At 40.5% G+C, this 25,957-nt stretch overlaps 1 protein-coding gene across 1 annotated transcript in view; it reads right to left on the minus strand.

Moving 5' to 3' along the window:
• Window positions 1–604: 604 nt before the first annotated feature.
• The window catches only part of CCDC60 (coiled-coil domain containing 60), a 67,663-nt gene continuing 42,310 nt past the window's right edge, over window positions 605–25,957 (minus strand). The window contains exons 4-13 of the mRNA XM_064466682.1: window positions 24,742–24,918; window positions 19,728–19,850; window positions 18,668–18,772; window positions 16,848–16,938; window positions 14,691–14,919; window positions 8,576–8,666; window positions 7,343–7,465; window positions 5,846–5,977; window positions 3,116–3,305; window positions 605–1,650 (exon numbers count right to left, since the gene is read on the minus strand). Coding sequence (XP_064322752.1) covers window positions 1,537–1,650; window positions 3,116–3,305; window positions 5,846–5,977; window positions 7,343–7,465; window positions 8,576–8,666; window positions 14,691–14,919; window positions 16,848–16,938; window positions 18,668–18,772; window positions 19,728–19,850; window positions 24,742–24,918 — 1,375 coding nt within the window. The 3' untranslated portion in view covers window positions 605–1,536. The remainder of the gene's footprint in view (window positions 1,651–3,115; window positions 3,306–5,845; window positions 5,978–7,342; window positions 7,466–8,575; window positions 8,667–14,690; window positions 14,920–16,847; window positions 16,939–18,667; window positions 18,773–19,727; window positions 19,851–24,741; window positions 24,919–25,957) is intronic.

Here is a 25,957-nt window from a genome sequence, read left to right on the forward strand (position 1 = left end):
TCAACCAGGAGCTCCTAAGCTGCTAAATTAAGATTTCTTTTTGTTTGTGTGTAATATCAGCTATTCCCCCAGGGTAACACAAAAGCACTGACAAGGAAACTTGACTCAGATCACGGTGAAGTGATCTCAAAAGAGCAGCAGAACTAGGGTTTCTCAAAACATATAGAGGACTGCAAGGAAGTTTTGTTTTTTTTTAAAAAAGGGATAATATAGTAAACAGTGGAGTTGAGGTCTTGCAGGCCAGCATGAGACCTCATCCCACTCATCTGGCAGAAGCGCTGCCACCGATTTCACTGGGCACTAGATCAGTCATACAGTTTTGGAGGAACATTTGCCACTGGATTTTGAGATGGAGGGAAAGAAAAGCACGGACATGTAACACTACCTGTACAATTGCTAGCTTATCACTGCCACGTACAGAATGAGAAAAGCGGGAGCACAACAGAACTTCAAGAGCTTACTTTTTTCTGAGAGCTGTAAGTCAAAGAAATCTGTGTTCTGCACTCTTTTCCTTGAAAAAAAATTGATCTCTTTATGATGAGGAAGGGGACAAAACAAGGCCGCTAATCAATAACATATTTATACATCAGTGGTCACTGCGCTCACCTGGACCCTGGGCTGGCATTGTTTCCCCTTATCGCAGCTGAAGGATCAGCGGTTGATTCCTCCCCAGCGGGTCCTCTGGAAGCTTTGACAGGCAGGTAAGCAGCTCATTAAAATCATCAGCTTAGAAGGTCACTGGGTCACCGATTCCATTGCCCAGCAATTGTGACCCACCATGAAATAAACAGTTAAGCCCAGACAGATTCACAAAAGTCACGTATTTATCACTGTATGTAAGTTCATGGGTGTCATTCTACTGCCTTACCCAGCAGAGCAATGGCTCTTAGATACTCTAGCAGAGTATCTAAGGTCATCGGGGGGGGAAATACCTTCAGGTGAAGACCTGGAAAGTGCATCTAAGGATGCTTGGTTTTTCAATACTGATTTTAATAAGGCAAGAATTAATCCATAATCACAGGATAACTACAGAATAAACTCAATACAAAAATAAAATACCTAAATGACAAAAAAAAATTAATGCAAAAAAAGAATTGTCTTAAAGCTTACTATTACCCTGTGCTTGGGATATTTTTTATAAAGGAGAGCTAAAATGAAGAGCTAACAGAGACAATGCTATTTAGATATGGAAATCAGGATATCTACACTGAGTAGATGCTTGTTATAGTGTAGATATTGTTAGAGGAATGTCTGAAGAGATGACCTGACCTGTGATTAGAAACTCAGTCTTCATTCTACACGGTTACAGGAGATTGAAATTTGATGGTGAATCTAAGACATTGTACAGGAAGGAGCAACAGTATTTAGCTTTTATTTTCTATGCCGGGCTACAGCCAGCGGAGCACTGTAGGGGGACAAATTCCACTTGTGCGCGAGTGGGCAGTGGGACTTCCTGAAGTTAACTCCCCTCGTCTGAGGCAGATCTTAACAGGCAGTAGTCTTCTGCTTGAAGACAGCTGTCACTGGAAAACCATCTCATCCAGCCATTTGATTAAAGGTGGAGGACTGTGCACTGAGGGGGGCTACTCTTGTCTGAAACCACTCGCTGAAATCCTCTTCTGGCATCTGCACAATACTTTCACGTACAAACTGAAACACAAAAAAATTATTTCCTGAGCTTTTGCTTTCTGTGTAAGAGAGCGAGCACGTGGGAAAATTTGACCATTGTGACAATAGAACAAATGTAATGGCTTCTGCTAACAGTTAGTATAGCGCTTTGTATCACCAAAACATTTTTGATGCAACTTTCAGAAGAGCTAGATATGCTTTAAAACGAATTAAAGGGAAAACTCTGCAATCTTCATTGCAATTTATATCCTGAACCCTTCCAAGTCAAGCCTTTGTGTTTTAAACTTGCAACTGTCTTCTGCATATCATTGCAGTACATACATTAAAGCAACTCAAAGTTAAATGTGAACTTCATCTGGAATCTCTGTCAGTATCAGGCAGGTCATATTCAGTGATGCTCTTCCTGCTCCTAAAATGCAAGTTTCCTTTATCTATTCCAGTCAGAAGGAGCACCAAGGTCCTCCCTCCTCTGTGGCTATTTTTGAAAGACGTGTAAATAAGTAGATATGAGATTTGGCCATGCTCACATGTTTTCCTCTATTACTATTGCACTAATATGAGGGATCAACATGTGAAGGGAACAGAACAGAAGTAGCAAAGAAATAGATCTAAAACCAGCAAGCAAGAGAGACATATATTGAACATTAAGGCAAGGCTGCCTCTCTGGTTAGTGACTATGCCAATTAGGACACAAGACAAAATGGCTATTTTTATAAGACATCAAGAAAATACAGGTAGTCTGATCTCGACATGTTGGGTGCTAAACCTTTGTCTTTGTAAGGCACACTAACACTTGATATATGTAAGATGTACAGGAACCTGCTGCCTCTCAGCAATTTCTGTTGATCTTGTAAATTAGGGGAAATAACTGTGATGAGAACAAAAAACACAAGGTGGCATCATTGCCATTTTTTTTTAAGTTAGTACCTGGTTAGGCTATATAGCGGTATATATTCTAAACGTATTCTCTTCCCTTTCTTGTGTCCTCCTCTTCCGCCAATTGTTTCTAGAACTACAAGAGTTGAGCCCAGCTTAGGATCTTGAGAAGCAGATTTATTTTTTTTTAATGTTGCTGAAGCAAACCAAAGATATCTGCAGAGTTCCTGGATCAATGACACAACACATTACTTGAATAGCTCATGGATATAACTACTGGGAATGACACAGGCCTTTTCAGGGCACAACAAGTTAATGTTTCTCTTCAAGTGTCCTAACAATTTATGACAGATGTCACTTTCACTGTGGTGGTAAATAAATCAACAATGACATAATAATAAAATTATATTGATTAATAATCCTATGCTTGTCATAAGGTCTTCCTTCTGAGGAGTTTAAAGTGCCTTGTAGAAGATGAATAGTAGCATCTTCATTTAGTGAGATCCTAAATTATTTTATCTGGTAACTTTCCACTGCATGAATTTCACCCATAGATGCCTCCCCTCCCCACCCTCATCACACAGAGAACCAGGAATTGGACTCATCTCACCTCCACAGCTGCAGCAATTTCTGGAGAACACAACTCCCACACCTGTAGATCATCCAGAGCCTTAAGAAAGGTGTCTGGATGAATTTTCAAGTCAGGAGTCTTGCCATATTTTTCCAGCTTCTTTAAGATTTTTTGTACATAATGGTCACCCTTCACAGACTCTGGGAGTCTGTCAAGCAATACAGGAAACCTTTAACAGAAAGAACAGCAGCAATAAAAGAGAAGCCCTGGGAACAAATGCATATCTGATTAATAACTCTGGGTTTGCCTGGCATTTCTGCAACTTCACCACCTCCATAGCTTCCATAGAAAAAAAATGGCTCTTCAGGGAATGCAATACTCAGTGTAATTCTGAGTGAATAATGGGAAACAGCTTTACTTTATTGGACTTGTGCACCAATTCCCTTTGCAGGGCATTGGAATAGATGCCTCTTCATTTAAATTTTGGATGACAAACTTAGGTATGAAAGCAAATGAAATCCTAACAAACGTTTCCATTTTACTACAGATTTGTCCTCTGTCTTTTCTCTATTTTATTTAGCCTGTACATATTTTCCAGTGCAATCAGTGCCTGATCTGACAGACTTTCTGATTCTCCTCACTATCCCTTTTCCCTGTGCTGTCATCGTTTTCCTCTATGTGCTGACGTAAATGTCACTGGTGTAAGTGCACTGTAACATGCAGGCTTACCATTTCATTCAGGAGGAGAATTACATAAATCTCTTGTGAAAAGACTATTTTTTTTTTAATGTTCTGTGTAAGTACTGCAGTGCTGCTTTGACAGTCCTGAAGACTTACGTTTCAAACCTTTCTAGATTGTGTATGATTGGGATGTCCTGGGGCTTTCATTGCAAAGGGCTGAGGATTTGGCAACACATCAGCAGGAAGTGCTGCCTCTCTCCAGTTTAGGATAGATGTTACTGGGACAGCAGGAGAGGGTTGAGGAATTTCCTCCTTAAACCAGTGAAAAAGGAAACATGTAGGTTCTTGCCTTCAGTAGAGCCAGTTCTACACTCAGTAGTACACTGCCAGTATGGGTATGGCTGCATAGCCAACTCATTATCACTGGCTAGATTACCCAGGTTACCGTAACCTTGTCACACACAGGCCTTTTATAAACCATCCATATGTTATTTTGAGAAATGAAGCTATGCTCAGTGTACTCTTATCACACTGTTCATATTTTATATTATTTTTGGGTTTTTTTCTCACTTCGTGAGAGATGACAACTAGACTGACAGCATACACTAGTAAAGTGTTCCTACTGTGATTCAGCTTTCTTGGCAAGGCAGTGCTTGCAAGAGTATGGGAAAACCAGCCCTATTGTAAATGAAACAAGTGGCATGGTGAAAGCAATTTCTCTGTCATGACTTTGTGTCTCCACAAGGGGGTTGACCAGCCTTGTAAGAGAGTTCTCTCTTCGTACCCCTCATGGACAGCACTTGGCAGAACAGGCCTGTCAGAGAGCGCTATACCTGTCTAACTGTGCTGGTGTACTCAAAGCAAGACAGCCTCCTCACTATGGAAGCACGATTTTCACATGAAGGAAGAGAGGACTTGTAGTACTGTTCTTGCATGGGGGGGGGGGAAGTAAAAAGCCATATTGCTATAGTCTCCTTTATGTTCATGGAGCTTTGTCCAAATTAAGGCTTCTTCTAGCGGAACTAGAAGTATAAAAACAAAACCACACCCACTCCAGTTTCTGGGGTTATTTACATGCCAGATCTTAAATTTGCAGGACAGCTGGAGCATATATGTTTGACAATTAAAACCAGAGTTCTGCTAGATAGGCCTAGACTAGGTTTATTCATTAACACATAACTGATTTGTTTCTGGGCCATCTGCATTTTGAACTTGAGATTAGAAATGGCCTTTTTGTTACTTCAAATTATGAAGGACAGAGGACTTACTAGCCAGGAAAGCAAAAGAGGGCAGGCTGACAAAAAAAAAAAAAAAGTCCCATGCAGTTTGCATGCTCCGTAGTCCCACGTCCAAGGAGTTCACATGGACAGGGCAGCAGGGAACATGCTGTGAGCTTGCTGAGGTATTCTGGTAGGATATTTCTGGTGTGTATTTGGAAGCTGATCGCTGGATACAGCCAATATCCTTTCAAACATGAAACACTAGTAATCTGCAGAATCAGGAAGCATTTAGGTGATTACTTGCCCTGTTAAGTTTTGCAGTATTAGCCACATGCAGTTCATAAACATTAGCAGGGAAATATTTTTCTTTTTAACATGTATGGACAGCTAGAGTCAAAGTATCCTTTGCTGTCAGTTTTAGTACTATGAACGTTCTGTTCAGTAAGAAGTTGTGAGTCTAACCCATGTACATTTATACAATATCTCTCATCTCTGGGGTACAGTGTTTTACATAATTCCTGGCAGAAGGGATCTCCTATAAAGCTGCATGCTGGGGAAGGTGTGTGAATACAAGGACTGAATGCTTTTTGTCCAATATCACTGGAAAAGAACTCTTACTTATACCCTTTCTTACCATTTCCAATTAACATATTTGCTGAGCAGGCTGAGATCTGCTCCTAGAGATCATATCTGTAGATTTGTTGCTACCAGTTTGAAAAGCCTGCATTTCCAGCAACTGATTCTACGGTTTCTAGTGATACTTTGCTTTGAGGAGAAAAAAAGAAAGAAAAAAAGCTTTTTGTATTAAAGACACAACTCTGGGACCCTGACCATCTCATTTGTGCTGAGGGTTTCTGTGCCTCCTTACCAGTTTAGGCCATCTTCATCACATTCTCTTTCAGCTCTCATGCCCAGCTGTCTTATTCTTCCCACGTCTCTTCTAAAATACTTCAATTGTTTCAAAGCCTGGTATTTTCGACAACATCGCTCTTCCTGCCCCCTACAAAACAACCCTTAAAAGTTAATGCTGTGTTTTAAACATTACCATATTTCTGCAGAGTTAACTGGGAAGATACTAAGGAAGGCAGAAAACAATGAGTGTGAAGAACACATTGCATGTTCAGTCTGTGGACACTCATAACAGTTGCTGCTGTTGCAGTGGTCCGTATATATTCCTATTTCTACAAATGTATTAAAAAGTGTTTATGTTTTATATCAACTCCAGGCTGTAGGTAAGAAATAAACTTCAGAATCAAAACATTTAAACTGAAATTCAACCTCCCATTTCTATCAGGTATCCACTGCTTAAAACCAGAAAGAATACTGCATGGTTATTTAGAGTAAAATATTATTTAAAATACAACAGAAGAGAGGTGGAATAGAGTGACCTGAGCTAGAATGTCGACCTAGAGGCTGGGCGTATTATGCATTCCTACAAAAAAGTACTACTGTGTTTAACAAAAATAAACATCTGCTTTTCTTTCCAATAAATCACTTAAACTATATCCTGCCAAACTGAGGTTGTTTCATGTCTAAATGTTGATCAAACAGAATACACCTGTGTGGCTTCTGGAGAATGGTAAATAACTGCAAGTAGTAAGTTTCCATCTGACTTGTCCTGCCACACTGCAGGATGCTGGAATGACAAGTTCCTTATGCAGCCACAGCAGCTGCTGAGGGAAGAAAACAAGGACCCAGCTCCAGATAAGGAAAGCTCTGGGGACAAAAATCAATCTAAGCACAAAATGGAACAGAACAATGGAAATAAGAAGGAAGTGAGAGGGCAAAAGAAAACTGTGCCTATAACACCCTTCAGAACAGCAACGTAGAGAAGGCCTGATGCTTACAGAGACAAAAGAATTTGCAGACATCACAGATGAATGTGCCTGGGTGAAAGGCTTTGGCTGGTCAACAAGGCAGAAATGTCACTGATCTGGGAAAAGGCCTTGAGAGAGGACATTGCAACTGTTACTGTAAGAAGAGTCAGTCGTGTTGAAGAACAATACAGTGCTCTCTGAACTGAAAACACAAGACAGCCATATAGATTGTATGTGACTGAATTTATTATTCTGTCTTTGGGTGAAAAGGGCTACAATGTCCAAAGTAAATATATCCAGTGTTTTTAGCAATACTTTTTCCAGAAGTCACTCAGAAATATCCCAAAACACTGCTGTAAATATTTAACCTGTAATATATTTTTTTGTATGCACAGAGTCATAAAACTTTCTATCATCATCCCTACATTCTTATTTTAATGTCAAACTATATAAATGCACCTTTAAAAGGCCTGAAGACAAGTCCTAATTCTGGTCAGAAGCAAGGTGTGTGGTGTTTTAAGACTATACAGAAAATGGTCTCTTCCTACCTCTCAAGGTGCTCTAGAGTATCATGTAAACAACAAGCTGCTTCTTCACGTACTGCTGTGAACTTTTGCCTCATATCGGCACACAAGTTAGATTTGCTTTTAATAAAAGAGCTGATATGGCAGCTGCAACTAAAACAACACAGAAAACTCGAATTAACATCTTGTGGTAACCGTTCAGTGAGCACCTGTGGTGCTCAGAACATACAGCAATGTGAGCCCGCGTAAATTCTGAGATCTCCTTATTCTCAGTAAAAATCCAAATTTAATAAAATTTAGAATTTTTTGAATTAATCAAATTTATGAAAGAATTTAATGAATAAATTATTATATTAGATTTGGATTTGTACCATCTTTCATTCCAATTACATCCTTCCAGGAAAGCACCTTCACATTGCATCGAAATGCGCTAAGTGTGCTGCAAGGTTTCGCTGGCCTGCTCTGGTCTCACGTAATAAAATGCCCTCTGACATTTGCATGCCAAATGCTTTCCACACATAAAGCTGAGTTTATACAGCATATAAGGTGTTTCAAAACCAGACTTGTACCCTTACCTCTGCCTTCTGGGCCTCTGCCTCTTTGGTATTATACTCTCTTGGTCCTTTTTTGGCATGTTTACTCTGTAACTCTTCTGAGCCACTGACAGCAAACTGTAAGACACAACAAGGTTTAAAATAGCACACAGTATGCCTTCCCCAGCTGTGAAAAATTCTACAGGTGCTGATAAAAGTGTCTTAATATTATAGATGTGCTGGAGCTATCCAGGTACAAAATTTATTTCTCTTGGCCTCAACTCAAGGGAAAAAAATGCTTCAGCAAAGTCTAATTGTAAGGATGGTTTGTCACGTTGGTGTTATAGCTGTGGAAACCACCACAGAACTGAGTAATGAGGGAACACATCTAATACAAGCTTAGCTGGAAATGTTATAGAGAGCGAGCTGAAAAATGCAATGGTAGAAACAGAAACAGTTCTACAGGAACTGCTGGAGCATAAGGTCTCTCCTGTTTGCAAAAGCAAGATTCATGGGGGTATTTTCCAGAAAATACATACTGCTTGCACAGCAGTAAATGGGTTATTCTGCCACCCATGCCAAAAGATGTAAATGTCATCTGACTTCACTGAATGCTGAATTCCGTTGGTTGCGGGGGGTGGGAAGAACAACAAAACGAAAAGGATTAGATCTGTCCTGATGAGTTGCTTCTCCTAGTCATTCAGACACCTACCAGGTAACGTACCGCTGCAGTCTAGTCGTCTTAACCATATCTTCTTGTTTATGGCCATCTTTTGGCACCTCTTCATGTGTTATCTGAATGACTTTCTGTAGGGCTGATAAAAAAATTCTGTAAAAACACACCAACTAAATAGTGCATTCCTCTCTTCCTTGCAAAGATGACGCCATACATGCCGGCCTGAATGAGACATCCTAAAGAAACCTGCTATTTAGTGTTTCTAAAAATTGAAGTCTTTTCAAAAAAAGCAGCTTGTTAAAGAGGTTTCAAGATAGGTACCCAAATATGAATGCACCCAGTTCATTAATCACTTCTGAAAACATAAGCTTTGTTCATTCAGCTGTGAAAATAAACCCATTAAGTAGAAGATACTCAATGTTTGGTTTTTTTTTGTTTGTTTTTTTTTTACATAAAACACTTATAAAAATAGCGTATTAGAAAAACAGGTAGATTTTAACAAACTATGCAGAAAGTCTGTTTTCAATTCCTGTACTGTGCTGTTAGCATTCTGCTGGCACAACTGTCAAGTCTTCTGAATTTTGAAGTCTACTGCATCACTTTGCCATTCTTCTCATAAACATCATATGCCATTTAATACGTTTAACATCAACAGGTATCTAATTACCCCTCTGTATCTCCTTATCAGCATCCACTAAAATTTAAGACGCATCCATCAAGTAGCCCTTCATTGGCTATAGTTTCCAGATATTCACCTTTGAGCAGATCTCTCTCACTAATAATACTCTTTACTCTCTTTCTGCCTTCCACTGTAATGTGAATGCTTATCTTCTCTCCCTTGAATACCTGGAAAGCCAATTTAACTCACTGTTTTCCTTCAAACTGGCATCCTAATTTTCCTTCCCACTGCTGTTTCATTCCTGCTTCAATGCCAAACCCCTGGAAAGACACTGAGATGGCCATCTAGTCTGCGCTATTCCCCTGAACCACAGAACCCCAGGCTGGAAGGGACCTCAGGGATCATCTAGTCCAACCTTTCTAGGAAGAGCAGAGTCTAGACAAGATGGCCCAGCACCCTGTCCAGCTGACTCTTGAAGGTGTCCAACGTGGCTGAGTCAACCCCTTCCCTGGGGAGATTATTCCAGTGGTGACTGTCCTCACTGTGACAAATTTCCCTCTGGTGTCCATCCGGAATCTCCCCAAGAGCAACTTGTGTCCATTCCCCCTTGTCCTCTCCATGGGACTCCGTGTAAAAAGGGAATCTCCGTCTTCTTTGTAGCTGCCCCTTAAGTACTGGTACATGGGGATGAGATCCCCTCTGAGCCTCCTTTTCTCAAGGCTGAACAAACCCAGCTCTCCCAGCCTACCCTCGTATGGCAGCTTCCCAGTCCTCTGATCATCCTGGTGGCCCTTCTCTGGACCCCTTCCAGCCTGGCCACATCCTTCTTGTATAGTGGGGACCAAAACTGTACACAGGACTCCAGGTGTGGCCTGACAAGCGCTGAGTAGAGTGGGATAGTGACTTCTTTCTCTCTGCTGGCAATGCCCTTTTTGATGCAACCCAGCATCCTGTTGGCCTTCTTGGCCGCAGCAGCCACTGTTGGCTCATGTTGAGCTTCCTGTCCACCAGGACCCCCAGGTCCCTTTCCACAGAGCTGCTCTCCAGCCAAGTGGATCCCAGTCTGTGCTGCACTCCAGGATTATGTTTTCCCAGGTGCATGACCTTACACTTCTTGCTGAACTTCATAAGGTTTTTTCTGGCCCACTCTTCCAGCCTATCCAGATCTCCCTGCAGAGCAGCTCTCCATTATGGAGTGTCTACTTTCCCACTCAACTTGGTGTCATCCGCAAACGTCATCAGGCTACACTTGATGCCGTTGTCCAGATCACCTATAAAGATATTGAATAACATTGGGCCCAATATTTATCCCTGGGGGACTCCACTAGTGACAGGTTGCCCCTTGGAAAAGGAGCTATTTACCACCACCCTTTGGGTACAGCCTGTCAGCCAGTTCCCCACCCACTGCACAGACCACTTGTCTAGGCCATAACGCATTAATTTCTCCAGGAGGAGACTGTAGGGGACCGTATCAAAGGCCTTGGAGAAGTCCAGGTAGACAATGTCCACTGCCCGCCCCATGTCAACCAGGCAAGTCACTTTGTCATAGAAGGCCACCAGGTTTGTCAAGCACGATCTGCCTAATCACTCATGTAGTAAAACAGCCAGTACAGTTGTCATTAAAAATCCCAAAGTCAGCTGTCAAATTCTAAGTCATCCTCTGAGGTGCTCAATATGTCCTACATGGTAATAAGTAGCATTTTACTGAGTACTCAACACCTTGAAGCAGTAATCCCGAAATTCAAAAGGTCCTTTTCCTACATATTTGTGAAGCACCACATATAATAGAAAATGACCTCTGAATGTTGACTGTGTAAATAGCAGCACAAACTACTTCTACTTGTTAGAAGTACAGAATATTATACTGTGATACATTAGATGTACCTTACATTATAAATGTAAGACATGGATGGAACAAGTTGCTGGGCACCAGCTAATGGGATAAAACTTTAAGGACCATGCTTCTAATAAAGATCGTCCAGTAGCTGCAGCCAGGTGAGTTTCAAGACGGCCAAGGTCCCAGTCAGAAACTATGAAGTTCTAGCACTGACTAGTTGTAATGATGGCTCCATGGTGACCTTTACTAGACTCAGAGTGTAAGCCTGTAAGATGCTGGGTATGCCACTGGACCTTCTAGAGCTGAGGAGCAGTTTGAATACAAAGTCTAACCCGCAGGGTTGGAACCTGACATTGACACGGGCAGGGAGCCTCTGCTCAATCTGAGCTAAGGCTGCACACGCCTGCTCTTGGCATGCAGTGTCAGAACCCTTCTAAGAACCTGCCAGTCCTTTCTATGTATGGTTACTGCTTGGGCAGATTGAGTAGCTGGATACCTGAAACCCATCAACTCTGCAGATGATGGTGCTTTGGGGGACGAGGGCTATACTAAGCAGTGGCTGCATGTAATGTTTCCTCCAAGATCAGTGGAGTTGTCTAAAGCCAGTCCTGAAAGCAATCCTGTCGGCAGATTTTGGAGGGAGATGACAGAAGCCAACCAGGGCTAATAGCACAAAGATATAGCTCCTCTTTTTGGCTGGTCAACAGGAACAGAGAACACAACACCTCTCTATCCTCCATTTTGTAGTATTAGAACTGTTCCCATTCTCCATCTGGAGAAAGTGGGAAAACAAATACTCAAGCTTGTCCATGTTAATAATATTTTTGAAATATTAACCTTCATAGCTGTGAGCTAGTCAGACATTAATTAGAAAAGAGGAAACCAGCAAAGAATGTAGTAATTTCCCCCGACCTTGATTTCTAAGACTTAATTATCTGTATAACAGGGTACTAATATTTACCTGTTTTGCAGGGATCTAGCAATGATAAATCAATTGAAAACACATGGATCGATCCCAAAGAAAAGGCCCAAATTCAGGTATAAGTCTTATAATGAAGAACCTTCTCACAAATATTTATCTCTTTTAAAAGTATGTTTTTGACTGAGATTTCAGAGCTAAACTCCTGGCCAGAAAGCTTTGGGGATAGAACCCAGTTAGTGTTTAATCTCTCAGGTACAGGTCTCACATTTTACTTCTCAGTGTGAAGAAAATGTGTGCCATTTGCACTGATCCGCATACGCACATTCTTCAGTACACAGTAACCATGAAAAATAAGGCTTACATTTTGTATGTTTAGATCGTATAGTCTCTGTCTGCAGAAAAAGAGGTGGGTTTTTTTGTTTTGTTTTTTTTTTTAAATGTGGCAAAGGAAGCAAGCTTAGAACACTAATCAGCTTTGTAAAACCTTTGACTGATTGGGGGTACCGAATGATCAATGAGACTGCTTCAGCAGTGACCTGTGGTTATACCACAGCTGCAAGGACTGCAGCTTCCCCATTTACCTTTGTCAACATGATGTAACATTTAAACTTTGGACCACTACAGGTCATGACTCAGCCAACAGCACTGAAAAATCAAATTTGTATACGCAGACATTCTACAGCAGCAGTCCTCAAACAGCAGCATCTAAACTACAGTTGGGCAAAAGGCTTTATATTGAGTTGCGAATTCTTTCCTTAAAAGAAATCTTTTTGTAAGAGTCACACTCAGCTGTAGTTACTGATTAGCTGCCCACTACAGAATCTCTTTCACATTTTTGAAATATGTGTATGCACACGTGTGGGTTAGGGTTGTGAGTGTTCTCAAAATTATGTCTGTATGGGTTACATGAAGCTTTGTGAATTTGGGGTGTAAGGCTATAGGGCAGCTGTACTTGTAAGTAATTTCTGATTTGGCCATGAAGTGTCCTATAACATTTCATGGGGTTATGGGGGTTGGACTAGATGAGCTCTAAAGGTCTCTTCCAACCTAAACCATTCTGTGATTCTATGATCAGAATCCCAAATTAAACATGATTCTAGCAGCTTCAGGATTCATTGCAGAATCCAACCTTTGCTACAAACTTCCTGCAGAAACTAATTTCCCATGTTCTTTAGAGCTAGGAACATAATCCTTGAGAGGACTGGACTGGGAACTCAGGCCAGGCCCTGAAATTACAGGCAATCATGTGACATATGTTGTTCCAAAGGCTACACCGAACGTCCTTCCCATACATCACATGTGCCATAAGATATTTATGTCCCACAGCAAACAGAGGCTCCCAGCTGTTAAAGCTCTCAAGATTATTTTCAAATCTCATCTCACTTGCAAACCAATTGTTCACCTCTATCTATAAATGAATTGCTTGAAATTATAGCTTTGAATTCTCCACTCATCCCATTCATGTCATAGGAAGGCCACTTGTCCGTGCTCAGTGCCACAGGCAGCAGCTGCGTAGGTAGTACATGGTATTATCAGTGCAAGCTCCCTGATATATCCACCCTGCTTCTGGCAGTCTGAACCTAAAGGTCTTTCAGACCAAGAACATGACTTTTCCTTTATATTTAAGAGTAATTAATTGTTTTTTCTTCCACTCATTTAAATTACTTTTGGACTTGAATATACTTCCAGTGATATATTGTAGCAATCAATTCCTAAGTTTAATCATGCGTTGCATGAAAAAGCTTCCTATTGCTTTAAATTCTCTGCCAGATAATTTAATTTGGCGTGCCATAAGTCTGGTGTCAAGGGAACCTGTGAACCCTCTAATCACTCTTTTCCATGAACTTCCCGCTGTTAGAGACCTGTCATAACCTTGTGTTCGGCCTTTTCTTTTCTGCACTGAAGTGCCCTAGCCTATTTCACTGGTTCTCATCTGGAAGCTATTCTGTATCTCTAACATACCTCCCCACTTTTGTTCCATCGAACTTTGCTACTTCTGATACCAGCCTGTCTGAATTGGAAGGACCGGAACTGAAGAAGCACACACGCAACATTTGTATTTTTGCGTAACGTGTTTTCTGCTTTGTCTTCCACTTCATTCTTATGGTGGTTCTTGCCTTTTTGACAGCTACTGAACATTCACAGATTTATCCCAAATGACTTCAAGAGCTCCTTCCTGAGCGGTAATTTAGAGTCTAGCAGAGCATGATGTCAGCCAAATAATGATAATATAAAAATCAATTACAAGATAATTAGCAGTACTAAATGTTAATGTGCTTTTCTGGTCCAGCTTTACCTAGAAGGAAGGGAAAAGACTTATGATTACCTAGCTTTGTACTGAAATGCAGAGCTAACAGATAAACTATTCTGCCAGGTCTATGAAGTACAGGTAATCACTGATGGACGAGTAGGAAGAATAGATTAAGAAACACCTAAGTTAAACAGAACCCCCTAAATTAGACAGATACATATTCAGTGGATCAGTTGGTTATGGCAGAGAACAGTTTCACTGTTTTCATCGCCTGTTGGACCTTATAGATGTGAATGACAATCTGATTATACAGTTGCTGTAACCGAAGATTAATTAAAACTCTCAATATTCACACGGGATTATATTGTCTTCAAACCAGTTTGCTAGTAGGGAGGGCACAAATAGACTTGTACATAGTCCCATATATCTGAAGATAAATACACTGCTACATCTAGCAGCATCTTTGATGTAGGTTCTCCCTAGAACCACTGAAAGCAAATCATTTGATATTGGCAGCCAAGAAAAGTAACTTACAGGAGAAGAGAGGTGGTTGTTCTTTAGCTTGTGCTGACTCACTCATAACATCAGATGAAGCTACATTAATCTTGACATTGTCTTCAGAGCAGAGTACAGTGGAAGTTTCGCTGCCATGAGGGGTTTGAACACAGGGAGATGACTGACTGCTAAGCTGAGAGATACCTGGTGTATAAGTCTTGTTTATCTTCCTGCTAAGCGGACCGCATCGCGCTTTCCAGGTGTATTTCTGTACGTAGAAGAAAAAGGGAATAGAAAGGAGGGGTTTACTATAGCAATTTGACAACAAAGAATCAAATTTCTGTAACTAATTCCAATGTTAGTTCCTTCTGGTCCCTTCTGGTCCTCCTCTAACCTCACAGATTTTTCTCCAGTGACTTCAAACGAGTGAGTGATTTCTCAGGTAGGACCTCCTTCATTTTGTTGTCTTTCTTCAATACTGCTCTGCTATAGCATTAATGCCAACAGATTAAGCTAATTTGTAAATGAGTAACACTGCAGCTGCAGAGAGGGTTGGTAATAGAGCAACCTTCTCATGTACAGGGAAGAATAGGTCAAAGTGGTTTGATCCATGTTCAGGTCTCCTCCCAACACCCAATAACCTGGCAAATGAACGTCCTGTGTCAGGAATGCAAAACTGAAGTCTGAAAGCAGATTGAATTCTGCAGGCTTGATAATCAGAACAAAATGTATTATAAAGCAAGTGCCCCTGAAGGAATCCAATATTTCCACTAGAAGTTTCATATCAAGTATGAAGAGCAGTCTTCAAGCAGGGGGGTTGGACAAGATGATCTCCAGAGGTCCCTTCCAACCCCTACCATTCTGTGATTCTGTGAAGTAATATTAGCATAAATGACAAAGGAAGTTGTCATTAATTCAAGGAGGAAACAAAGAAAAGTCTCAGCAGTGTAACTGCTAAAAGACACATCAGGACTGACATGAACTTTGGTTTCTCCTGCTCATGTTCATTTGGACCTGACTTCAGAGAAGTGGTAAGGCTGTCTGGAAAAATCAGAAAGCCTCAGAGAAACGATTCTGTTATTTATGTGACTTGCTGACTTTCCCTCTCTGTTTGCTAACAGCAGGAAGTATATTTGCATAAAAACACAATCTTTGTCTTTTAAAAGAAGTTTCACAGCTTGTGCTGCTTTTTCTCCAACAGAAATGGTAATCTTTATTGAATTTTCGTTATTATGTCATGAGGGTACAAGCTGCAGGTGTTGACAAATAACAAGACCAGATAGCCTGTATGTAAACAACAGCTCATATTTCTAAGAGTGCCTCACCTGGGGTTCTAAAAGCACTTCACAAAACTTGTTTAAATCAGCCTATAAGGCCCCTATAAGGGGGCAAAGCAAGGAACTAAAAGTTTAAGCAAACTGCTGAAGATTAAAATGTAAGATGTGCTACAGAGTGAGAAACCCACTGGTTCTTCATTGAGTTCTCCTAATTATACTCATTTCCCTTTCATTTTCCTCCAGTTGCTTCAGGAGTTTCAGAAAGGAAAGCCTTTCTGTGGTTTCGGAAAGATACTACAGCAGTTACCAAGTGTTACAGATAATTTTCTAGTGTTTGATTTCCTCTCAAGTACTAACTTTATTTTTCTTTTAAAAGGCTTTCATCTGAATTGCTGGGTTTCTCCTTTCCTTGGCTTTACTTTGAATGGGCAAGTGAATCCTGCTTTCTTTAAAAACCTCAACATTGGGAATTCGCTTCCCAATTTAGCTTTAAATTCTGTGTAAAAAGAAAAAAAACCCAAGCAAATAATGACTAGAATTTACTAGAATAAGGCCTCCAGTCTGAAATGCCCATTTGACTGGAAAAGACCAATTTGTGTGAACAAGTACCTCTTCGTGACTCTGGGCCAATAGAAGGGACAAGTGCAAACAAGAGGCTAGTTATGTTTTAGCTGAATGTTGAGTCCTTCCCACAACAGTACTTATCGCTAAGACCAAGCCACAGTTTAAATCAGCTACATACTGCTTTTCCTGTTACCTGGTTATCAAATTGTTATTCTTCAAAACCTAGAGAGACAAGTAGTCTGCATGCACAAGATCCAGAGCATAAAATACGGTATCAGGGAGTTCATTTAAGCAACAGAACAAATGGCTGAAAAGTTGGATTAGGTCCCAAGAAAGAACTTAACAATGAAGTTACCTTTGTATTTGTAATAAAGACCTCCCACAAGTGCGTTGCTAACTTTTCCTCTTCAACTTCTTTTACTGTTTTTTTACAACCACCAGGGTCCCTAAGTGAAAACAGTTTAATTAGTTTTCCATTTTGAGTGCCCTGCTTTTATTATGAGTACTTCTAAGAAATGTGATAAATGGAGCGTAAATGGTGGCAGACCACTACTATGATGTATATCTTTGCTTATAAGAAACGGAAAGACAATGCAAGATGTAAGCCATGAGTATGTTATAGTCACAAGTGAAGAACCACCTAAAGAAAGCACAGTTGTTCTGCAAACTATGATGCATGTACTGGGCCACATTATGCTCTCAACGTCCTCTGTGCAAGTACTGAAGAATTTTGTCCAATATAGCAATATTTCACAGATACAAATGACAGCAGGTTCATACAAATTTGATTTTTCAGTGCTGTTGGCTGAGTACAGCACTTGCTGATGACCTGTAGTGGTCCAAAGTTTAAATGTTACATCATGTTGACAAAGGTAAATGGGGAAGCTGCAGTCCTTGCAGCTGTGGTATAACCACAGGTCACTGCTGAAGCAGTCTCATTGATCATTCGGTACCCCCAATCAGTCAAAGGTTTTACAAAGCTGATTAGTGTTCTAAGCTTGCTTCCTTTGCCACATTTAAAAAAAAACCAACCAAACAAACAAACAAACCCTCTTTTTCTGCAGACAGAGACTATACGATCTAAACATACAAAATGCAAGGCTAATTTTTCATGGTTACTATGTACTGAAGAACGTGCGTATGCGGATCAGTTCAAGTGACATTGAGAGGGAGGAGTAGTGATTAGAGACAGTAACAGAGAGCAGAAGGAAGCAAGCAACAAGAGAACACACTACTTCAGAATCCGGAAATTAATCCAGAGCCTCATGCATTTATACTCTGCTGTCAGCCTGTACCTGTGAGACTTGCTGACAAACTTTATTTTATCCCAGTCTATTGGTTGGTCCTCATACGTAAAGGGGTGAAAACCTCATCCACAATACATACTGGACTGATTCTCCCCTCCAATTTATCAGGCTAATTTTCTACAATGCTACTCTGCCCCCTCTGTTATATGTAGGCACAGTTTGGCTTGACTGAGAATACAGAGAAAACACAACAGCTTTGAAGAGCTCTGCTCTGCAAATCAGGGCATTAACTGTTCACTCTTTTACCAGACACTCATTAATAATTTAAATACATGTTATGTCCACATTATTATATTGAGTAAAAATGTTGGGAATTTAAGTTAATATTTACTTTTAACAGTACAAAAGTTCAGAAACAATGCGTCTCTTACAAGTACCCATCACTGTCATACAGTGTCATACACAATTCACAGAATAAAACCAGCTACTAAATATCACTTAATAGCCGTCTTTGTTCTGTAATTATAATGTATATGGAATTTCTGTTGAGTTCACGGAGATAACCCTCCAAGGGAAGACTATGGGAGCATTCATACATATATTACTACATGTGTTTAATTTGCATAATTATTAAACAAAGGAGAAAAGGGAAGGAAACCACAACTAAATTTGGCTGGGATAGCTCAGTGTTTTCTTAGTTTTGTAATTTGCAATTATAGGGGACCATGCTGTGCTACTGACTTGACTGTACAACTCCCTGCTGACTGCACAGCGGCAAAGGTGATGCAAAGTTTGTTTGTTACATGGCACAGAATTAATAATATTTCACTCACATAGTTATTACTGGAAAGAAGAGAAACAACAACATATAAAGGACAAAAGATCCCAAGCTCCTTATTCCATCTACTATCATGCACTGTGCACATACTTTGGATTCCAACAGGTTAATATGGAACGCATCAAGCTGTTGGATTCAAGAGTCATAGCTTCCAAAAGCCAGTGTATGGCACACAGCTGTCGGAAAAGATGTTCACTGCAAAGAGGAGACACAGATGTGTTATAGAGTCAGGGAAACAGTCAAACTGGCATCATCTTGGCTGAAATAGATACATCCAAGCATTTCTGTAGCAGCAGGGTTTTTTATTCTCCCAGTGAATTCTAGACACCTCTCAAGGTTTTTGTGATGTTAATACATAACTCTGAATCCTGAAAGCATATTTTCGGATGTGAAATTTTCAATGGACTTCTTAGTAATGTGCCCAGTGCTTTCGTACCTATGAGGATTCCAGCATTTATCCCTTTATGGTATGGATTCTTAATGTGTTTTGGAATCTAGAGTAGCTTCTAAGTTTTGCATTTAAGAAAAAGCAGTGTGTGAGTTTAAAATCCTACATCCATCTTTTTCTGAACTGAGATTATCTTTGACATTTTAGCTTATACCTCATGAAAATGTAACTATCACTTTATAAATATATAAAGACACTTTCGGTGACTAAAGAACTTAGTCACTAATATATACTATCTGTTCTGTTCTAATACAAAAGATATAGAAGCGTACATGGTACATGTACTGTCTTCTCCCTCTGTTGTAGGCCTACTTTTTTTTTAGCTAGTCAAATGAAATTTAAATTTTCATAGCCTTTCCTTCAAATGAGCCTACTCTTGAAAGCTATACCATGTAAGCAAATTTTATGCAACTTAGTCAGAATTTGCTGAGTCAAGATCAACAAGGCAAATGATGTGTGTTTGTGTACATGCACACATACAGAGTTTTCAGTAACTCATTAGGATTCAATCATTTAAAGTTAGAATTTAACAATTGCTATTAGTAAAAACAGACTATTTCACCATAAACTCCTGAAACTCTCAGGATATGTGTTTACCAGTTGAACAGCAGCTCTAGGTATATGTTTTACGGTCTGTGTTGCTGTGAGTTTTGCTTATGTCCTACCAAGGAGGGCAGAACATAAATCGGCATTCAAATATACCTTTTTGCTCCAGGGGGGCTTGGAATCAAAACACTAGTATAAAGAGGACTGAAAGACCGTAAGGTCATTTTTCTTTCCTTCTTCCCTGACTTCCTCAGGTGGTTGCCTTCTGTTAGAGAGCAACTGTGGGAAAGGACAAAGACCAAAGTTTAAAAAAGTACATGAAATAAAGACATTGCCAATAAAACTGTGTTCATGTCACCACACTCCCTCTCTTCTCCTCCTTACATAAAAAAAAATACTTAGGTATATTTCTGAATTGTTAATGACTGCATTTATTATAATTTATTAATGTTACAAACCTGATATTTATGTTTACCAGGATATATAATGATTTATAATATGTTCATAGTACTTTATAAATACTGTATTATTTGTATGTACATATTTATACTACTAATCATCAGCAATTAAGCATTTATGTGAACTCAAATTTGGGGGCAGACAAAAAAAGGCGACCGTTTTGTCTGAGAAAAGATGCTGAGATACTGCTTACATTCCATTACACTTATTTTCCGTTGGTATCATGCCGATAGCATCAGTGGGATTATACACACACGAGGCCAAAACTTCAAAATGTGCCTGTAAAATTCTGTTCAAATTTTCCTGAGGTAACATATTGTGTGCACAGAAAACTATGAAGGTTAATTAAAAAAGATTCACCCCAATGCAAAAGAGTCTTGATTGCTGGTCAAACCAATGTAGCAGAAAACTGAGCTCTTTATAGGCTGTGGGCAGTTTCTTCACTGCCACTATCCTGTTTGGCCATTTACACTTGTGCAAAGTGTTTATAAATGTTACCAAACAAGAAAAGGTGATGTTTACAGCTGTTCTTCCCAAATGTAAATAACTACCTGCACCTGGTGTTCGACAATGGAGATTCAAGCTTAATAAGTGCAGTGAAATATTGTAGCCTTCACGTATCAGTAGTATACAGAAGATAGGAGATCCACACAGAAAATATAACATGAACTACTGTATGCTGGCTCATAAATTAGTACAAAACTGAAATGATACTGGCCTTAAAAAAAGAGAAATAGCTGAGACTTTAACTGAGAGCTGAGTGGTGGGTGAGTCAAAGCTATATGCGGATTTCTTCTTCAAGGGGCGATGGGCACAAGCTGGAACACGGGAAGTTCCAGCTAAACATGAGAAAAATCTTCTTCCCTGTGCGGGTGCCAGAGCAGGGGCACAGGCTGCCCAGAGGGGCTGTGGGGTCCCTTCCCTGGAGACATTCACCCCCCACCTGGACGCGGCCCTGTGCCCCTGCTCTGGGGGTGCCTGCTCCAGCAGGGGTGGGACGGGGTGAGCTCCAGAGGGCCCTTCCAACCCCCGCCAGTCTGGGATTCTGTGACTCTTTAGTAGAGACTTCCTAGATGAATGAACGAATGATTCTGGATTAATATTTCCATTCTACATCTGAAGCAGTTTGGGATGTCAGATTACTATTGCCTGCTATAAGCTAGCAAATAGTTGGAACAAGGCTTAAGGAGTGTGTGCCCCAAGCATTCCATTGATACCAATTTTCTAAAGCAAAGCCGTGACTGTAAATAGTACATACAACACTAGCATGGGCATTGGAGCACTATATTTAAATAGAGATCAACATGTCTATTTTCTTCAGCTAATTAAGAAATTAACAAACTTACATATTGTGTTGTTTAGCAAAGGAGATATCTAACAAAGATATAAGCTGGCAGGTGTGTTCCTGCTGTGCCAAAAGAAGTTTCTTACACAAAACCTCAAGAAGTGGTCTTCTTCATTCAGATATTCTTAGCTAAATTGTAACTACAAATTTGTACTTAGAGATGATCGGGCACATGAATTCCACAGACTTTGTTGTTCAAAACAACATGTCTGTCTCATACTTCCTCAAATCACACTTTCAATTTCCTCTTCTCTGTAGTCCTAACGAACAACAGAATGCTGGAATACACAGTGGGATCATTGCACACGCACTGAGGTGTTTGACAGAGCCCGTATTCCTGCTACGCAGGGTTAACTGAACTTCTGCTTTGTCTACTCTTATGATAAGAAGCTGTTACCAAGTTTAGAGTACTGATACATTGAAAATAGCTTTAACACAATTGAATGCTGTAACTTATGTAACAGCAGTAAAAAAGTCCCAGAAGAGGCTTAATATTTGCTGCTGTCTCACAGGGGAAAAAGAGGAAGGGGGGTGGGAAAGGCCTACATCCGTCACTGGGATCTGTGCGTACAAAACCATGCCAACAGCTTCAGCCGCTGTGAAAGACTGAAGCCAGACACCATCTGTTAAAAGGACACTTTATGCCCCAGCAGTTTAATGGTGCTTCAGAGCTTTTCTGATTCCATGAAGTTCCTAATTTTTGAAGTCAGCACTGTGAAAGCTAGGAGTGAAGTAAGTCTCCACAACAGATAATGATCTGTATTTTGTATCTAGGCCTTTTTTCCCCCCACCTTTAAACTGTTTACCCCTGCAGATGAGCTCATGTGTAACAGCACACAGCTGGAACTAACGTGCACTGGTAGGGTTCCTGCACATTTGTAAATCACATGGGACAGTCTGAGTAAAGGCACACCTGTCATAGCCACTCATTTATTGTTTCACATGTGTTTCATCACGTACTCCTGTTCCACCCAACACATCCTGGAGTTGAGAAGATTCTCCATAAGACTCCCTACTTTTGATATCTGATCATAAGTCTAATGATTTCCCTCTCAGAAATATTGGCAGATGTTAGAGGTCTGTCCTTTAAAAATGAAGTTAAACTCTCAATTATTATTAATTTTAAGCAACACATTGAAAATATTAAAGGATATCAGGTTTACACTAGGAACTTTTGGTAGTCTAGACTTTTAGGTTAGTTGTAAGATTTTTTAAAATAAATTTTTAAAACTGGCGAAAACCCGGGTGCAGATGTGGGATTAAAGTGGCTTTACCAGTATTCACTCACAAGCCTGGTACACTCTGCACCAGTAAAATGTTTTTTTACCGCTAGGAGAAGCCATACCTAAAAGAAGATGGTTTTGCCTATGCAGGTATACCTTCATAAAGGAAAGAGGAACATTAAATCTTTTAGGTCAGCCTTGCTGAAGAAAGCAGCCTTTCCTTACAGAAGAAAATAGACTATTATTGTGACCATTCAGATTATTGAAGGCAATGCTATTTTTCATACCTGTAATAAATTATTTGTCTACAATAAATGTGGATTGGCTGAGTTATGGTCACACAGAACACTTACATATCAAAAAGAATAATAAGCACAGAGTTTACAAAAAAAGCGTTCAGGGAGGTTTTTATGGTTTTTTTGTTTGTTTGTTTGTTTTTAATTAAATAATCTTTTTTACCAAAAATGTTCACGTAGCCTTTGTTAACCTAGGATCAAAGTGCTTCACATTGCTATTTAAATAATACAGCTGTAGGTGACTTGTTTAAGTAAGGAGAAAGTTTTAGATAATGCAGACATTAAAAGTTAAGATTCCAAAATACTTTGACTAATACCCTATACCTTTTCTCCTTCCATAACACTATCTCTCAGTAATACTCTACTCCTTTCCCACCTTTTCAGTTAGTGACCATTTAGAATGCTGGATATTAAATGTTACTGTAGTAAATACGATACTTTACTGTTCAAAGTCTCTCAGCCTGCCTGTGCTACTTGTTTGCTTTTTGGTCTGGGTTTCATACTAGTAGGAAAGATTTTATTTCTTATTTTTTAATAATGGTTACGTGTTGTTGTCCCACTTATGGCTAGGTCATGATTGCATCTCAGATGACTGTGGAGACCGAGTTTTCCAAGTTGAGAGTCAGTTCATGGAAGAAAGGTGAATGAAAGGAAGCTGGTACCTGGGAGTGACACAAGCTGCAGCAAACCGATGAGAAAAGACTGTTAGAGACAGATGAGCTTTTGATGCAATAAGGCTCCAAAGGTATGTAACCTCTAGATGATCTACACTCTCCTGCTGAGCAAGTATTTAATCATCTCATCACCTAGCGAGGGTTGACAAATGGAAGACAACTACAGCATTACAACAGGCATTAGACATGCACTGAGGAGACCAGCGTGAGCCAAAGGATTGAAGGCTATCTAATGATCAAATGGAGAGAAAACCTGAAGAAGGCAGTAAGTAATAGGTCTGAACTAGTGAAGAAACCCACTCTGCAAGCTAAGCCACTGTCGTGGTTTAGCCGGCAGCTCAGCCCCACACAGTCGCTCGCTCACTCCCCCACCAGTAGATGGGGGAGAGAATCAGAACGGTAACGCTCGTGGGTTGGGATAAGAACAGTTTAATAATTAAAATTAGAAGAAACAACAATAGAAATGCAATGTAAAGGAGAACAACGAGAGGCGCAAAGCCCCGGGGGAGGGGGGAAGGGAGGGGAGAGGGGGAACGAACCACCGAAACGAACCGCACGCGCCGCAGCCGCTCGCCGCCCACCGCCCCCGAGCTGCAAGTGCCCCGCCCTCAATATACTGGTCATGGTGTCACATGGTATGGAATGAACCTGCCATTGGCCAGTCGGGGTCAGCCGCCCCCACCATGGCCCCGCCCTCCCAGCCCCCCCCTCCCCGCCACGCGGCAGAGCGCGGGAAGCTGGAAAGGCAGCCGCCCCCCACAGTGAGGAGAATTAACCCCTTCTCAGCCAAAACCAGCACAGCCACTTATTCTGCTGACTGCAATTCATTTTTATTCTTAATGCTGTGGTCCCATTGTGGGAACAAAAGCATGGCACAAACTCACCAGGCCTCCTCCTTTTCTCGTCAGAGAATCAGTTCCCAGTTGGCTATGAAACGCCTCCTGAGTTCACTAACCTTATACTTTCTAAACTTCCTCCTTTTTAAACAGCACCTTAAGCGTTTTTTTCCATGCTTGCTAAGTTTACAGCTGCTTACTTACCCAGATTTTAAGAATTTTCTCTTCTTGTTCACACAAGTGGTAATATTCTGCCTCAACACCAAGTAATGACAGAAACTGTCGCTTTTAAAAACCACTGCCCTCAGACCACCAAAAGCCCTCTGGGTCGACTTACGTGTTTATTTCTTCCTCTGACTCCTCTGCCTCAGAGTATTTGGGTGGCTGGAACTCAGATCTCCACCTCATCCCCTGAGCATGCTGGGCTGCTTTCAGTGTGTTCTTCCTCTCCAGTGATTCTTGGTGAAGCATACGAAAGTATTCTCCACCTCGTTTCACAGAATTGATATGACGCCTGCCAAAAATCATCACAAGATGGTCAGTGTACTAAAGACACACTATCAAATTTCTTTGTTGACCACCAACTTAATTTTATAACAGAGTTTTCACATTCTTCTATATTGAAGAGATCAACATTAGTATTTCCTTCTGCAACATGATAACAAAAAGGACAACAATTCCCCCAATATGAGCTGGGAGATCTTTCCCTTACCTCTTTCAGCACTGCACAGGTAACTATGGGTTGTCTTGAACTCAGCATCACTTTATTCACTACTTGATTTGAAAATTCCCTGCCTAATTCTAATTTATAGCAGCCAATTGACCGCTGGGCCCTTCACTGTCTTAAGTCAGTTGTCACAGCCTGACAGGCACTGCCCTGAAGCTACCCGTTAGCTGCTAAATTCCACTTGCTGTCAGAAGGCTGCACTGTTAGTAATGGGGAAGGTGCCAGCGAAGCCTGTGAGTGAGCTGAAGACAACAGACAGGTATTACTGCAAGGGAAGAAAATAAAAACAGAACCATAATGCACTTCCCTATAGGATGAAAACAGAGGTTAAAAAAAGAAAAGGTGAGCTAGGGCAGTGAAAGGGATACAGCACACAATTACTCTATCGCCTTTGAATAAAATGTTAGCAAGGATGTAGCAGCTGATCCAAGTCAGACAGGCACACTATCAAGTCACATGACACATCCCTTTAACTTCATGTGTTGCTGACTTTTGAATCGAGTGTCATCAGGCTGTATTGATTCTTTCAAACACAATCTAGGCTTGAAAGCTGGGCCACATTTGGTTTACTGACAAGTAATACCTCCCTTTTCTTATCAGACACGAAGGTCATAGAGGGTGCAAATTTCAGCCGCCAAATTCACTAGTTCTCCAGGGGAGCAGTTTACTCCCTCCTTGCTTCCCTTGATGGAAAACCACTTGCGCAATTTAATGGTTTTGGGATTGGGTTTTATGCTTTTGTTGACATTATTTTTTAAGTCCCGCAACTATAAATACAAACATGAAAACATCTCCAGTTCAGGTAGATTACCTGTCTGCTAGATAT

Source organism: Phalacrocorax carbo, chromosome 15, assembly GCF_963921805.1.
Source record: "Phalacrocorax carbo chromosome 15, bPhaCar2.1, whole genome shotgun sequence".
Taxonomy (NCBI): domain Eukaryota; kingdom Metazoa; phylum Chordata; class Aves; order Suliformes; family Phalacrocoracidae; genus Phalacrocorax; species Phalacrocorax carbo.